The sequence below is a fragment of the Budorcas taxicolor genome, chromosome 23 (genome assembly GCF_023091745.1).
Source record: "Budorcas taxicolor isolate Tak-1 chromosome 23, Takin1.1, whole genome shotgun sequence".
In the NCBI taxonomy this organism is placed as follows: domain Eukaryota; kingdom Metazoa; phylum Chordata; class Mammalia; order Artiodactyla; family Bovidae; genus Budorcas; species Budorcas taxicolor.
In genome coordinates, this window is record NC_068932.1 from 17212731 (window position 1) to 17229974 (window position 17244).

Here is a 17244-nt window from a genome sequence, read left to right on the forward strand (position 1 = left end):
TCTTAGAGCTTAAAGGTGTTTATCCAATTGTGGTTTTCTTTAGATGAGAAAACTGAGGTGCAGAGAAGTCAAACCTTGCCCAGTGTCACAGAGCAGAGCCGAAAGTAACGCTTGTATTTCCTGAGGTCCAGATTAGTATTATTTCTACTTCAGACTATTACTTTTTGGTAAGCTACTCTTAAATTACTTAACAGGTCTTTTATATCTTATTTGTTTGATCAGCATTCTTGCTTTGTGTCAAAATGAACTTTAAAATGAATTTTACTGATACTTCTGAGATGAAAATTTCAGTTCTTTGTTTAATTTTAGGTGAGTTAATGTGGGGAAAATCCTGGTATTCTGAAGATGTTGCGGCACAGTATTGTTTCCTGTTCAAATTACAAGTAACTTCAAGAAGTTTCAGGAAAAAAAGAATTGGGATTGTTTTGTTTTATTATTAAATCATGCCATCTGAACAGAAACATTTATTTTTTGATGAAAAACAAAATACTTTAAAAAAAGATTATGATGTGAAAAATGAGGTAGTTGATAGTCTCAGATCAAAAACTTCAGAACCAAAATTTCAGAACCAACTTAAACCAAACATTTCAGAAAGTAGTTTTCATTATGGACTAAAAAATGTGAAAATTGTTTTGCCGAAGATAAATATTCCAAATGAAGTCCTGTTGAAACATGAAGTTGACAAATACAGAAAATTATTTCAGCATAAGCCACAGACTGCAAGAAAATCTATCAATGTAAAGACTGTAAGCTCTGTGGAAGAGTGTATGTTGCTTCATCAGTCTGAGAGAGTTGACGAAGGTATAAAAATGTCTGCAAAAATACTCAATTTCAATTGTTTAAAGTGCCAAGATAGCACTCGGTATAGCCCAAATGATTTGCAGAAACACTTTCAAATGTGGCACCATGGTGAATTACCTTCCTATCCTTGTGAGATGTGCAGTTTTTCAGCAAATGACTTCCAGGTATTTAAACAACATAGACGGACTCATAGAATCACGTTAGTAAAATGTGACATTTGTAACAATGAGAATTTATATACTTTATTAGACTTAACAAAGCATTTTTCATCCACACATTGTGTAAATGGTACTTTTCAGTGTGAAAAGTGTGAGTTCTCCACCCAGGATGTTGGCACATTTGTTCAGCATATCCACAGACACAACGAAATCCTTTATAAGTGTGGTAAATGTCATTATATATGTCTAACCAAAGGAGAGCTTCAGAAGCACCTTTATATTCATTCTGGTACCTTTCCCTTCACTTGTCAATATTGTAGCTATGGTGCTACCAGGAGAGAGCACCTTGTAAGACATGTTATAACTTTGCACAAAGAACATTTATATGCGAAAGAAAAACTGGAAAAGGACAAATATGAAAAAAGGATGGCGAAGTCTTCTGCAGGACTTAAACTAATACTGAAAAGATACAAAATAGGTGCATCAAGGAAGACATTCTGGAAACGCAAGAAAGTCAACAATGCAAGTGACAGAAGTATAGAAAAAAATACTCAAGTGCTTAAAAAAGTGAACAGAACACAGGCTACATCTGAAGACCCAAGCCATCTTGTTCAGGAACATTTAAGTGAAGAAAAGCATGAAAGACTATACTGTGAGAATAATGATAAACCTGCTGAGTCAGAGTCGGAAAAACCAACTCTTCTGTCCGCTGGACAATGTAATGGAGCTCAAGAGGGATCAAATTCTGCTTCAAGTTTCTTGAAGACTGCTGTACAAGGACCTACAGTGTTAATGATAAAAAACAACAGAATAACAATTCCTGCTAACTACAGTGCTAAGTTTATGGGCTTCAAGATGGTGGATGGAAAACAGCATATTGTAATAAAACTGTTGCCTACCAGTAAACAGAATTTATATTTACCAGGCTCACAGTCAGGTGCTGCAAGGGACAGTACGGCAGTTATGCAGCCCCAGACTTTGGATACCACTGCATTTTTAACAGGAGTACCAACTGAGTTAAATGACACAGTTTGCATGAAAGCAGCTCCTTCATTTTCATCTTCATCTCCTGTACTTTCAGGGAAAGTAATTTCAGAAAAAGAAATGGCTTTGGTATCTCAGACAAGTAATAATATTCCAGCAGTGGATGATGAAAAAGGTGTATCTCCTTCACCAGTAGAGTCAGACTTGATTACAGCATCAGTGAATTTGACCACAAAAGTAGAAACAAGAGATAATGTTGACTTATGGGGCAGTCATATTACTCAATGTCACCCTGGGGTGTTAGGTACTACAGTTAAAAGTCCAGATAAAGTCAGATGTACTGCCAAACCAAATTCATACAACAGTGGAGATATGCATAATTATTGCATTAATTATATCAACTCTGAGTTACCTGTTGAATCTTCCAGTCAAGGATCATTACCTTTTCATAATTACTCAAAAGTGAATAATTCTAATAAACGTCGTAGGTTTTCAGGAACAGCAATGTGTGAAAACCCTCAAAGAGAATCTTCATCCAGCAAGACAGTTTTAACTGAGTCAGTTTTATCACTAGTGAGGAAGGAGAGCTCAAACCCAGATAGCCTGTTAGCATCTATTAGTCTTTTAAATAGTAAAGATGGAACTTTAAAAACACAAGCTGAAATCGAAGAACAGTGTGTTTTAGAAAAAGGACAGAACATTGATGGACAAAACCTATACACTAATGAAAATAAAAGTTTAGAGAGCATGACTGAAAAGCCTAAATGGGATGGCATTTCTAATGTTGAGTCACCTATGATGCCTAGGATCACATCTGTTTTCTCACTCCAGAGCCAGCAGGCATCAGAACTTTTGCCACCTGAACTAAACCAGTTGCTACTAGATGTATTAAAAGCAAAACCTGATGTAAAACAAGACTCTAGTAACAGTCCAGATAAAGATGTTCCACTTCAGTGTGCCCAGTCTTTTCAGGAACATGGGGGAGAAAACAAAATAGTTGAATCTTCAAAAGACTTGAAAGTACAAGGCCTTTTCCCGATTCCATCTGGTAGTATGGGAACTAATATGCCTACAAATGATCTGAATTTAAACTGTAGTGGAAAAGAAAAGCAAATGCTGTCACAGGATGTGAGAGATTCAGAGAAGACCCCTAGAAGTTATGGTTTTGGCACATTGCCTAAGACTCAGTCAGATGCAATAATTACACAGCAGCTCGTAAAAGACAAACTACGAGCCACAACACATTCTTTATATGTGCATAATCCACTAAATTCAGAACCAAGAAAGGCTATATTTGTTCAGACTCCAAAAGGCTTTTTTGTACCCTTGCACTTTGCTAGTAACTCTGGATTACATGTTGCAAGAAGACCATTGGTTAATACACAAGGTATCCCTGCCCCTCTCCTTTTAAACAAGAAACCGGGAATGATTTTAACATTTAATAATGGGAAACTTGAAGGTGTTTCTGCTGTCAAAACTGAGAGTGCTCAAGCTTGTGGAACTACAACTAAGGAACCTTGCAGATCACCTTTCTTGAAAGTAGAACCAAACAGTAATTGTCTGACCCCTGCACTTTGTTCCAGCATTGGCAGCTGTGTGAGCATGAAAAGTAGCCCAGAAAATACTTTGTCATTAAAAGGCCCTTATATTATTAAAACGCCAGCAAATTCTTCAGTGAAAGCTGTTCCTACTCATAATATAATTCCTGAGCATCAGGGCACTAAGTTGAATATCTCCACTTCAATAAAACCACAGAACAAGATTTTTCCAAAACCACCTCTTTATACCTTTTTGCCTGATGGCAAACAAGCTGTTTTTTTAAAGTGTGTGATGCCAAATAAGACTGAGCTGCTTAAACCTAAATTAGTCCAAAATAGTACTTGCTTGAAAAATATACAGCCAAAGAAACCTGAAGGAACACCACAAAAAATATTGCTGAAAATTTTTAACCCTGTTTTAAATGTGACTGCTGCTAGTAATCTGTCAGTAAGCAACACTGGATCCTCATTGCAGAAAGACAGTGTAGCATCTAACCAGACTACAGGACAGCAGAAAGAGCCAGAATCTTCTAGAGATGCCTTACCCTTCTTACTAGACGATATGATGCCAGCAAACGAAATTGTGATAACTTCTACTGCAACATGCCCAGAATCTTCTGAGGAGCCAATATGTATCAGCAACCATTCAGATGCCAGGGTATTAAGGTGTAAAACAAATTGTACAATTGAGAGAAACTTCAATAAGAAAAAGACTTCGAAAAGAAAAGTTTCAAGAATAAAAAGTCACGTAAGAAGTCAGGATTCTGAAACTGCCTTTGTATCTAGAAGCAGAAACTGTAAACGCAAGTGTAGAGATAGTTACCAAGAACCTCCAAGAAAAAAAGCCTTACACAGAAAGTGTAAAGAAAAAGCAAAGCCTGAAAGTATCCCTGAATCATTTGAATTCAACAGACCTAGGCTTTCAAAAGATACAGTCAGAACTCTGCGGCTTTTCCCCTTTAGTTCCAAACAGCTTGTGAAATGTCCTAGGAGAAACCAACCAGTTGTAGTTTTGAATCATCCTGATGCAGATTCCCCAGAAGTAGTAAATGTAATGAAAACTGTTGCTAAATTTAATGGACGTGTTCTTAAGGTTTCATTGTCGAAAAGAACTATCGATGCTTTACTGAAGCCAGTTTGTTTTAACCCTTCTGAAATAACTTACGACGATTTTCCTAAGAGGCACAAAACATTTAAACCTGTTAGTTCTGTGAAGGAAAGATTTGTGCTAAAGTTAACTCTCAAAAAGACAAGCAAAAACAATTACCAGATTGTGAAAACTACCTCTGAAAATATTCTGAAAGCTAAATTTAACTGTTGGTTTTGCGGTAGAGTGTTTGACAATCAGGATGCTTGGGCTGGTCATGGACAGAGGCATTTAATGGAAGCTACTCGTGATTGGAACATGTTAGAATAATTACCAAGGAAAAGTAAAATTACCTTACAAGAAAATAGTGAGTTGGGTTACTCCATGCAGACATTTTTTACTTCAATATAGCACCAAAGTTAAACATTTAAAAGTTAGCTGTATTTCATGGATGAGCAAAAGTTTCAGTGTTGCATTTGAAAATGCACATTAGTTGCATCAGTGCACATTAGTTTTGAAAGAAACTAATCACAGATTTACTTTGATTTAATTTTTTTAAATATGTGTTTTTGGGAAGTTAAGGCTAAAGAAAACTATGATGAAACAGTTTTCCCAGTTTAGGGACTGTTAGTAAAGAGAGTAGCAGCTGACAGCCCCATTCCCTCTCTTCCACTATCCTTATGAATCTTGATAACTATAGCTCCTCTGAAAAGGTTGAGAGCTCTTTCACTAAGCAACCGAAGGAGTTTCTCGTCATTCATGAAGATACTCTAAGAGAGCTTAGGTAAAGAACTTACTCTCCTGCAAGATGTAGTTCTTTTGAAGGTAACTAGGCTCTGCTGAGAGTACATTTAACTCACTACAATTACACCTCATATGATGGTTGGTAAAAGTTTTTGATGAGTAGGTCTTTTTTCCTTGTAAGCTGTCTGGCACATCATTGAGTGGAACACCTTTCCAAGGAGATTTTCTAAATGGCTCTCATGTTGCAGTAGATGGGCAGTCTTGAGAGAAGAATTAACCTCTCCATCTAGTTTGAAGTTCATTTAAAGAACTTAAATATTTTTCTGAATTTGATTATACTCACCCTGCATTCCTTTTATTTAAGTTGTTTGTTCCATCATAAACCAAGTGGCCAATTTTTTTCTTGGTTGCCATCCCTTTAAAAAGAGTGAAACGTAGAAGCACTTCCAAGGGAATGGCTTTTCTCGAAAATTAAAAATTACTCCTCAGAAACAATATTTTGAAGCAAGATTAACAAAGTAAATCACACTTTTGTGTTTATTATTAGTGTCTGAATATGTCCAATTGGGACAAACCATTTTTTGTTAGCAACATTTCAGTATGACTGACAACCCAAAGCAGATTATGTACTGGTTGCAGTTGGAAATGAAGAAGCATTAATAGTGGACTCAGTGACAATGCATAAAACTTCAGGACAGATTCTGAAGGGATATGCCCAACAGGTAGAATTTTAAAAAGGAATGTTTTCATGACAACAGAATCATTGATTTAAACTTCTCACTTTGTAAGTTTGGGTCAAATTTTGTTGGATCATTGGGTAATGGGGTTCTTGTATTAAAAAATTACTATATAATTTTTGTTACATTGTTACTACAAGTGTTATGATGTTTTTCATTGATTGAATGAAAACTTCAGGGCTTCTCTTCTGTATATAACAAAGAATTTAAACCTGTACATATTTTTGTACCTTTCAGTTATGTAAATTTTGCACAGAAAGTTTTTGAGATAAAAAGTTTATTTTCTTTCAATTTAGTTCTGTGCATGCACTAATAAAACTCATTGTTTAATTTAAAAGGCATATATAAGACTTTACCCATGTTATTTTGGGGGGTTTTATTTCAGATGTATAATTTTTTTTTTATATATAAATTCAGTTTTCAGGGATTGAACACTATTGTTAGCAAGTGCCTAAAAGATGTGAAACAGTTTACATACGTCAACTGTAACATTAGGTCCCAAATGGGCCTTTTCCCCCAATAGTTTTATTTTAAAGAAAGCCATACATAGACGCTTCAAGCTATCTTGCTATGCACATTATACATGTACTGTTTTTGTGCAGTTTGTCTACTTTCTTAGAAGTGAAGTATTTTTTGTATAAAACCTGTTACAATTGTGTTTCTTAAATTGAGCCTAAGAATGGAGTTGATTGGAAATATACAATATATATTAATAATGTGTATGGTGTTTAAAGACTGGTAAGCATTGTTAATTTCTGTAACAAACATTTTCTTCCATTAAATTTATCTTGTTTGTGTTTACACATTTTTCTTTTACTGTGCTGAATTCAAATGGGAATTTTATTCTAGTGGGAAATATTTAGTTTTCAAAACTTTTTTTTTCAATGCTAGTGAATGCAAAATAAAATATGGGCTTCCCCCACCCCCAAAGTTATAGGTGAAATTTTGTTTGAGAAGGGTAGTATGTATTACAATATAACTGTGCTGGTTAAAAAAAAGCCACAGGGGACGTCCCTGGCTGTCCAGTGATTAAGACTTCGCCTTCCAATGCAGGGGATATGGGCTTGATCCCTGGTAGGGAAGCTAAAATCCTACATGCCTCAGGGCCAAAAGACCAAAACAGAAGCATATATTGTAACAAATTTAATAAAGACTTTAAAAATGGTCCACATCAAAAAATCTTGAAAAGACACAGGGTTATGTTCTTCAGTACCCTAACAACAATAAAACTGAAATGTGGCTGTGTTAGGGTTAGATTCACCTGTGAATACAGAAGGGAGAGGAGGAACTATCTTGCCACTGTTTGCAGCGCTATAAAAATATACTTTAAAAAAATAATGGTAATGTTGAAATACATATTTTTTGCCTTAAGGTTTTAAAAGCTATTTTTAAAAACTTTATGCACCAGTTCCTCTACTGCTGCTAAGTCACTTCGGTCATGTCTGACTCTCTGGGACCCCATAGAGGGCAGCCCACCAGGCTCCTCTGTCCCTGGGATTCTCCAGGCAAGAACATTGGAGTGGGTTGCCATTTCCTTCTCCAATGCATGAAAGTGAAAAGTGAAAGTGAAGTTGCTCAGTCGTGTCTGACTCCCAGCGACCCCATGGACTGCAGCCTACCAGGCTCCTCCGTCCATGGGATTTTCCAGGCAAGAGTACTGGAGTGGGGTGCCATTACCTTCTCCAGTGCAGAAAAGTGAAAAGTGAAAGTGAAGTCGCTCAGTCGTGTCCAACTTCCAGCAACCCCATGAACTGCAGCCCACCAGGCTCCTCTGTCCGTGGGAGTTTCCAGGCAAGAGTACTTGAGTGAGTTGCCATTGCCAGTTCCTCTAGTTGGTACCTTTTATGAGGTGTTTTTTTTTAACTTAGGTTATTCTGAAGGAAAACCTACTTGAAGCCTCTATTGCCATAGCAGGAAATCTGAAAATAGAAACCTCTATCCTTCTTTCCTCCTAGCTGAAAGTTAGCTAAAGAAGGTTTTTAAAAACAGTATTCATTAATTCAAAGTTCTTAGTACAACTGGAAGAGTTGGTGTTACTTTTTCAGTCTAGCTCCTGGGTAAGGAGTTTTTCATTTTTTCCTACTTGTCCTTCTCCATTGAAAAGGGCCTGTTTGTCATTTACTTAAACTAATAGTTTAACTCTTCAGAGTTTATAGTCTTACTAAGTATTCAGCACAGATTGAAATGTAATTATTTTTAAGAATTTCGTTTTTATTAAGGAGTCAACAAGATAACTAAAGGGTCTTAACAAATAACTTAGGCTTTGTAGGCCATTAGTTTCTGTTATAACTACTTAACTGTTGTCATGCTGAAACAGCAATAAACAACATGTGAATGAGTGTCCCTATTTTTTTTAATTATAATTGCATGTGTTTCTTCATTTTATTAAAACTTCGTTTAAAAAAATTGTCAGTGGGCTTAATCTGGCCCATCAGATGGTATTTCCAGCCCTTGCTTTCTCTCATAGATGTGTTCTTAGATTGAGATTTTTATTCAAAATAGAATTTTAAGAGAGTTTTTTGTGATTCACAGCAACTATACAAAAGGTTCAAAGTATTGAAACTAAAATGTGTGTAGATAACGGTTACCACCATAGATGTATTTGTTCAAAAATGTAGTGAAGGTGATGAAAATAATTAGTAGATAGGTGTTTTGTGTGCTAAGAGTAATGCAATTTATGGAGGGATCAAAAATCAAACAATTGCTATGAGAATTTATGTTAAGATTAGATGAGAAATAGATACTAGTTCTTTTAGTGCTTTGAAATCCGTAGTCAGAAAAAGTAATAGAAATTGTTTAAGATGGGGGGAAATGGAGGTGAGCTGAAAACAGAATATAGTATAAATTCTGTGCAGCTCACTTACGATTTTTTCTTGATAAGTGATTCCTTTTCACCATTGACATCTGCTTACTGAGGATTTGTCCCATTTGTGTTGAGGTATTGGCTCTGTTCCTTGCCACAGCCTTTGTTATGAACCTTGTTTTGAGCAAAGTGCCTTGGGGAATCTCATCTGTTGAAGCGTACTGACAGATGTTAGTTAAGAGTGTGGTATTTGCAGAAGAATTTACCTATAGTGGAGAATTGAAATATAGGATCAACTTCGTTGATTTTGGTGTTCATTGCTTTAAGTATGCTCCCTTTAATAATTGGAAAATTAAGAAGTAGTCAGTATCTTAGAAGAGGTGTTTGATAAAGTCTTTGAATTATTTTCTGAGTATTTCTCTAAAATGGTTTCTGTTAATAAATGCCTCTAGTTTAAAAATCTTTTTTCTTTAAAAAGTGAATATCATAAATTATGATACTGTAAATTTGAATAGGACTTCCCAGGTGGCTCAGTGATAAAGAATTTGCCTGCTGTGTAGGAAACATGGGTTATATCTCTGGGTCGGGAAGCTTCCCTGGAGGAGATGGCAACCCACTCCAGTATTCCTACCTGGGAAATCATGGTCAAATGAGCCTGGGGGACTACAGTCCATGGGATCACATAAGAATTGGACATGAGTTAGCAACTAAACAACAAATCTGAATAATGTAGGAAGAATGTTAATGTACTTCAGTTTTGAAAATCATAATTTTAGTCAATGCCAAGAATGTACTTATTTAAAAATGCTAATTTCTAATAGAGACATTTTTAATATGTTAAAAGATTTCTTCACTAATACTTTAGAGTCCTTCAACCTAAAATGAAGGTTATATTCAGGTTGCAATTCAAATTGCCTCTTTCAATTAAGAAATGTAGGTGCCTGCTCTCTTCAATTATTTCACATTACTAATATTGTTACTGTAGGAAAACAAAATGAAAACTTGGAGAGAGTTTTGCAAATGACTATTTCAATATTTTGAAAATCCAGAAGAGTACATTGAGAAATAGTTAGCTTTGTGAACACTTAACAGTAGTCATTTAGAAGGCAATAAAGGAAGACCCATTCATAATAGCCACAAAATAAAAATCGTGTGAATCTGCCAAAAGGAAAACCAAGCTGGGAGAAATGTTTCTGGGTATAAGATTAAATGTAGCACTCTTTGGTTGGTCTCGTTTTCCATGCCTGTGACCTGCAGACGGGTTATATCAAAAAGGCAGTGGCAGCTGGGTAGTGGTGCTCATTGCGCCACTCGCAATTCCTGCAATATAAGGGACAGGACAGGACAGCTACAGAAGTGTGTAGCCCCATTTTACCCCACAGCTTGGAACAGACCTACCTGCTCTGGTTAGATTGGCAGTCATGTGACAGTTTACATCTCCCAGGTTTCTGGGGCAGAAGAGCTATTGTATATACATTAACAGCTAGTGAACCTTGGCACATTCTACTCTCCTTCCATGCCCTTCCCAACCACCAACACAGCTGTTTGACAGGGAACATTCAATGAAGAGCCAAATTCCCAACACTCCCTCACCCCACAACCTGCGCTATTGCACAGAGGCACAGAGTTTCTGTTCAGGGGAAGGTTGGAGTGAGCATCAAAGACTTGGTAACACACTGTCTGTTGCAAGGGGCCTGACTTTATCTGGATCAGACTGGAGTAGTTTATACCCTATAGTATTGTTGAGAACAGTAGAGCAATCATCTAGCAATTATTGAAGGCCAACAATTGCTGGTGATACCAGTAGCTATCAGTGAGAAGCTTAAAGCTTCTCTTTCTCTCAAGAGAGAAAATCTGGATAAAACTACAGACATCCCTTGTAATCAGAAAGGATGTGTGTGTGCTCAAATCTGCAACCACGTAAGAACAACTCTGGCTGAATGTAGGGCAAAACTTGTAAACTCCCTGAACAGTGAAAGAAATTCCAAGCCATACACAAATCCAATGTAAAGGGTGTAAATCTCACTGATTCAGGAGTCTTAAGCACAACCTCTGATCAATCAGAGTGTACGCGTGTTAGTCGCTCAGTCGTGTTCTACTGTTTGTGATTCCATGAACTAAAGCCCACCAGGCTTTTCTGTCCATGAAATTCTCCAGACAAGAATACCGAAGTGGATAACCATTTTTTTCTCCAGGGGATCTTCCCAACCCAGGGATCGAACCCAGGTCTCTTGCATTGTAGGTGGATTCTTTACTGTCTGAGCTACCAGGGAAGCCTGATCAATCAGTGGCTAATGACTAAATAGTGTCAACTCAGAGGCAACCCCTAGGCAGTCAGACTTAAGGATAAAACTGAGGGGGAAACAAGTTGACCACTGACATCAGAGGCTGCATACTGTGGGGACAGACTTGGTGAATTAGTTCAGCCAAGTTACTAAAAAGCAAGTCCAGAGTAGGGGACGAGTATACAGAGATCCTGCAATATTATTATAATAACTAAAATTATAAAAACTAAACTGTCTAGTTTTCAACATAAAATTAGACCTTCAAAGAAAGTGTGATATACCAGGGAAAAGGGCACTAGAAACTTCATTTGAGGGGTTCCAGATGTAGGGTGAATGTTAAGCAGCTATTATAAATATGTTCAAAGACCTAAAGGAAACCAGATTTAAAGTATTTAAGTATTTCTGACAGTGTCATATCAAGTGGAAAATATCAATAAGATAGAAATTACAAAAAAAGAACAAAATGAAAATTTTTTCATTGGAAAGTACAATGACCAAAGTGAATAATAGAGAGGCTCAACTGTTGATTTGAACTGGCAGAAGAATCAGCAAATCTGAATATCAATAAGAGATTTGAAATACGAAGCACAGACAGAAAAAAGAATGAAGAAAAGCAGTCACACCACATACACAAAATTAAAATGGATTATAAACCTAAATATAAGCAAAAACTATAAATCTTGTAGAAGTAAGATTTATGACCATTGTTTAGTCAAAGCCTTCTTAGATATGACACCAAAATCACAAGTGAAAAAACGAGAGAAAAGATACCTCAGTTTTATTGGAAGACATTGTAAAGTTGATCTGTTTGACCTAGTTTGGATTAATACAGATTTTATTTCAATTTTCATTTTTTAGAAACTTTGCTCTACATAGCTTTATCTCTCCACCCCCAATGCTATTATTGTCATAGATTATAGCTTTATAAATTGTGTGCCCATCAAGGCAGATTTATAATTATTACTTTCTGCATTTTTTTTAAATTAGAAGGGGAAAAAGTTACAAATAAAAATTACATAGTTTTTTTTTTTTTTTGTCCTTTATATTTACCTATGCTGGTGTTTGTATTTACATTTATCAGTTCTGTGTTTTCTTTGTGTAGAATTGCATTACTAAGTAGTATCTTTTAAACTTGAAGGACTTTTTTTGGACAGCAGATCTGCTAGCAATGTTTACCTGAAAATGTGCTAACTTCCTTTTTGAAAACTAGTTTTGCTGAATACAGAATCCTTGAGTGGCAATTTTTTCTATGCAGGACTTTGACTATGTCATCTCACTGCCATTTGGCTTCCATGGTTTCTGACAAGAAATCAGCTGTTCTTATTGAGAGCCCTTCATATGTGAAGAGTCACTTTGCTCTTGCTGCTTTTAGGATTCTCTGTCTTCCAGTAGTTTAATTATGATATTCCTGGTTTTTTCCTTTTTTTTTTTTAACAGTTTATCCTACTTGAAGTTCATGAAGCTTTTTGGGTTGGTAGACTAATTTTTTTTTAATCAAATTGGGGGAGTTTTTATTATTCAGATATTCTTTCTGATGCTTTTTCTTCTCTGCTTCAGAGACTCACATTTTGAATACACCACTATGCTTGATAGCGTTCCAGAGGTCTCTAAGGCTCTGTTCATGTCTCTCTCTTTTTATCTTTCTCTTCCTCAGTATAGACAATGTTAATTGATTTATCTTTAAGCTCGTGGATTCTTTCTTCTGCCTGCTCAGATCTGTTGCTGAGCCCCTCTAGTGAATTTTTCATGTCAGTTATTTTACTTTTCAGCTCTATATAAAGTTATAGAATTAACTTGCAGAAAGTCTGTATCTGTATACATCTCTTGTTGGAATTTATATTAATCTTGAGCGCTCAAAACGAGGAAGGGAATGTCAACCAACTCCAGTTTTCTTGCCTGGAGAATTCCACGGACAGACCATGAGGTCGTAGAGAGTCAGACACAGCTGAGCAACTAATGCACACACACACAAAAGAACCATTACATCCCCCTTATCTGTACTTATGAATATCATACATTATTATTTTATTTTATACATATTAAAATTTTAAACAGGACATAATTGTCAAGCACTGACAGTAGACACCCTAGTTACATTAGTGCACCAGGACTATTGTGGTGGCCTAAATTTTTAGCAGCTTTGTTTTATCCAAGAATATCATTTTCTTATTTTGGAAGTAAAGTGTTATTTTCTTACATGACCGAAAATACTTTACGCCTTTTTTTTTAATAGAGACATTTATTTGGAGAATATTGGTAGCATATTCTCAGCCTCACCAGATATTAACAATTTTTCAGTTCAGGTAATAGAACAAGTCCTTGTGAGTTTCTTATAAGGAAATCCACAGCTTCCTCATCTGTTTTATTATTGGATGATTCATAACCCAAAATATGAACTTTGGGGGCTTTTTCCTTAAAAGTGGAAGTAGGGAAAATATCTGAAGCAATGATGTTGACTTCCTTTTAAAAATGTTTTTTAATTTATGGAACTTTAACTGCATATTTCAGTCTTGTGGAATCTTTTGTGTTATTCTGACTGTCAATAAGAACCAGGGGGCTGTGTTGATGATTCCTGATGATTTCAGCAACACTTCCAAAGTACTAGAACAAGAAAAGGTAGATGAATTATACATTGGAACTTATATTAACCTTGAGCTCTACTCCTCCCGTATTCTCCCACTCTTTCAGGTTAGTCAAAGTTACTATTCCCAGCTGACATTTTATCCAAAAAAGACTAAATTAACAAAGGCCACAACCTTTGAGGTGTCAGACCCTGGCCACTCAATAAGATTAAAAACACAACTGACATCCTCAATTAGTATAACTACTTAGAGAAATTACTTTGTTATGTTGTAATATTTTGTTTTTTATTTAGCATCAAGTATAAAACTGTTATACATTGAATTTGTCTATCTTTATAAAACATAGACTGTCTGTTAGGTTGCATGTCTTAGATACAAGGATTGATGTAATAAATTAATCTTAGAATTTAGTGTCAAGAGAGTTATTTCCCAGATTAATTCATGCTTGTTTTTGTGTTCTTTTTTTTAACAAGAAAAACTTTATAAACCCTCATATATCCATTTTTGCTTTAGCTCCTAATAAATTTAGAGCTAAATTAGTGTCTGATTAATAATGGAATTTCATGCGAGGCTGTTACTATACATACTTATTTTTCTGTATATTAATTTCTATTGTCTATTAGTTTTAATTTAAGGCTATCACAATTTTTTTCTGAAAAGTAATCAATGTTTTAAATGAAGGATATAATGAATGTAACACAGACCATGAAATGATATGCATCAATTATACAAAAGTGCTACAAGCTCACAATTATCAAATAAAGCCTTTTAGGGTCATTTTTTTAAAAGTGATAATTGTTTTGCAACACTGCTTTATAATTTAGTAATAATCATCAATTGATTTTCAGTTTTTCATATAAAGATAAACATCTAGAATAAAAAGTGTTTAAAAGCCTTCATTAATTATTTGGATAACTTCCAAATAGTAAATATTAAATAAATATTCAGAATATTAGTCAGTTTTTCAAATGAAACACCAGTTGTTTTCTTGATAACTGGCTTCTGAATACTAGGTCAGGGAGGAGAGGTGAGAGACAGAGACTTCCAAGTACCTTTAGTCTTTATTTCTTACTTTCTCTTCAGTCATTTCCCCATCTTGTGCTTGCCAGTGAATTTTTTATGATACTCATAAAGACATTCATTCTGTTTGTTTGGCACAGCATATTGTTAAACTGAATGCAGTTGGAGGTTAAATTTATGGACTAACAAACCAAGAAATGAAATAGCACAACCTCTTTGCAGTGAATTCCAAATGAAAAAGTGTGTTCTGAACCCAGGAAATACGGGAGAGTGTTGCTGTGCTTACACAAATAAGCATCTCACTCTGTCCTTATGCTCTTCTGAATATTTTTGAGTATTACTTTGTTGCAGTTTGGGGATTGAAATATTTGAAGTAGGGGGTTGACCTGAGTTGAAATATTTGAAGTAAGGAGTGGAGTTGAGGCCTTTTTGTAATATTTTTGTTATTTAAAATACTTTTAATATCCCATGTTTAAGATATAAGCTTATACACATATTTCTGATTTAATTGAATAAAGAATTGAACATAACTTAGTTGCAGTTTCCCCTTAACACTCCTTTTTTCTGTCTACATTAATTCAGTGTATTTGAAATATTCACACATGGACTGAAAAACAATGTGTTTGATAACTCAAAATCCATGATCAATAAAATAAAGCAAATATAGCATATCAAAGCAATAAAATAGTCAATATATATCCACATAATGCTGAAACAGTTGCAAAAAAGTTAATCATGTAGATACTTTTTCTACCCCAAAATACTCAAACACAAAGACAAACAGACTTTTTAAGATATCCACATGCTTAATATCATATAACCAAAGTTTTAATTTTTCAGTTCAAATTTTCAGTATCTGTGACAAATAATATTTTTATTGTAGATAATTTAAGTAAACGTTTTAAAGGACTGTCATATTTCTAGATGCTAGTATAATAATATGTGTTTATTTTAATATCCATAGGCCAGATATCTGGGGAGTGGGGTGACACTCTGAGCTATTCATTCTGGGATAGGGATGAAGATTCTTTAACCCAAGAAGAATCATTGTTTACCAGAGTTTTCTAGCAGGACAAGGAAGTCTAAAGCCCCTCTAAGAGCTCAAAATTTATCTGAGAGTATTTCAGGACCACTAAAAAGGACAGCTCCTGCATCCACCTTTAAGCCTTTTACAGAAGTATTGGATTAGAGAGAAATTACTGACCTCTTCACCAGTTTTCTTTCGGCCCAAAGCATACTGTTTTGTTGCTTCAATAAATCGCACAGGGATATTATATACTCTCTTATTAAAAAATACAACTAATGTATATGGCTGTTTGGAATCATGGCCAGAGCTCTTCCGAATAAGAAATGATCCATCCTGTTTATTAAAAGAATAATTAAGATTAGTGTTAACTTGTATTTCCATAGGTTAAAAATCAGTTTATGAAAATACCTATATTATATTCAAAAGGTAATTATTTAGGTATATGATTTTTATTACTGATTAGAACTTGTTTTATTTTCTAAGAAAATACTTCAGTAAAATATATACTTATAGAAAACTCTGAATGAGGTCAGTGCTAGTTTTTGAGGCACTGAAGATACTAAGTTTATAGGATCTGGAAATGTGTGAAGGGACACATTAAGGTCAAATCTAAGGGGCACTCTTGAACTAGGAACCATGTTCACAAGTTACCTATGAATAAGAAAACATATCAGACAAATTCCATTCAAAAGCACTATAAGAAGAAAGAAGACACTGGGAACCAAAACATTTCAACTGATAGCACATGGAACTCTGCTCAGTGTTATGTGGCAGCCTGGATGGGAGGGGAGTTTATGAGAGAACGGATACATGTATATGTATCCATATTTGTATGGATATACACAACATTATTTGTTGATCAATTGTACCCCAATACAAAATAAAAAGTTTTAAAAAATGTAACATGGCATTCCAAATTTAATTAAATATCTTTTAAAATATTATAGAATCATAAATTCAAAAATTATGAACAAAAAGTGGACAAAAAACAGCAAGGAAAAATACAATGAGTTGATTAAACTCAGGAAAGAAGTTGAAGAGAAAGCAAAACTATCTCAGAAATGAAGAAGAAATTATAAGGAGGGCATGGTAACCCACTCCAGTATTCTTGCCTGGAGAATCCCCATGGACAGAGGAACCTGGCAGTCCGTGGGGTTGCAGAGAGTCGGACAAGCACACATTATCAGGGTGACAACTGTGCCAATATAGGCTGAAGACAGAATATGAGATTTAAAACAGTCAGACCTTGTTTGATCTGTATAATGCCTCTTCAGCTGACTTTCGATCACAGGCACCAGCATACCACGGTTTACAGTGAACATCTGCTTCCTGTGAATGAGAAGGCATCGTTAAGCATGAGATGGCACTTCAATGACACTGTAGTTTCTGCACTAGAAACAAAGTTTGCATCACCAGAAAGACCTAACTACATTTGGACCAGTAATCTGAAAATGAGTTTTATGCTTCTTTTGCTCAGC

The 17244-nt window shown here is 35.3% G+C and overlaps 2 protein-coding genes across 2 annotated transcripts in view; one reads left to right on the forward strand and one right to left on the reverse strand.

Annotated features, from left to right (window-relative positions):
• The first annotated feature begins 443 nt into the window (after positions 1 to 443).
• Positions 444 to 4898, forward strand: ZNF518A (zinc finger protein 518A). The gene has a single exon (XM_052661179.1). The coding sequence runs from the start codon at positions 444 to 446 to the stop codon at positions 4896 to 4898; it is 4455 nt and encodes a 1484-aa protein (XP_052517139.1).
• Positions 4899 to 13575: 8677 nt separating this feature from the next.
• The window catches only part of BLNK (B cell linker), a 79541-nt gene continuing 75872 nt past the window's right edge, over positions 13576 to 17244 (reverse strand). Inside the window, exons 16-18 of the mRNA XM_052661068.1 lie at positions 17012 to 17095; positions 15944 to 16099; positions 13576 to 13738 (exon numbers count right to left, since the gene is read on the reverse strand). Coding sequence (XP_052517028.1) covers positions 13619 to 13738; positions 15944 to 16099; positions 17012 to 17095 — 360 coding nt within the window. The 3' untranslated portion in view covers positions 13576 to 13618. The remainder of the gene's footprint in view (positions 13739 to 15943; positions 16100 to 17011; positions 17096 to 17244) is intronic.

Excerpts from the sequence above, each read along its gene's own strand:
- ZNF518A (XM_052661179.1), top strand. The coding sequence starts at position 444 with ATGCCATCTGAACAGAAACATTTATTTTTTGATGAAAAACAAAATACT.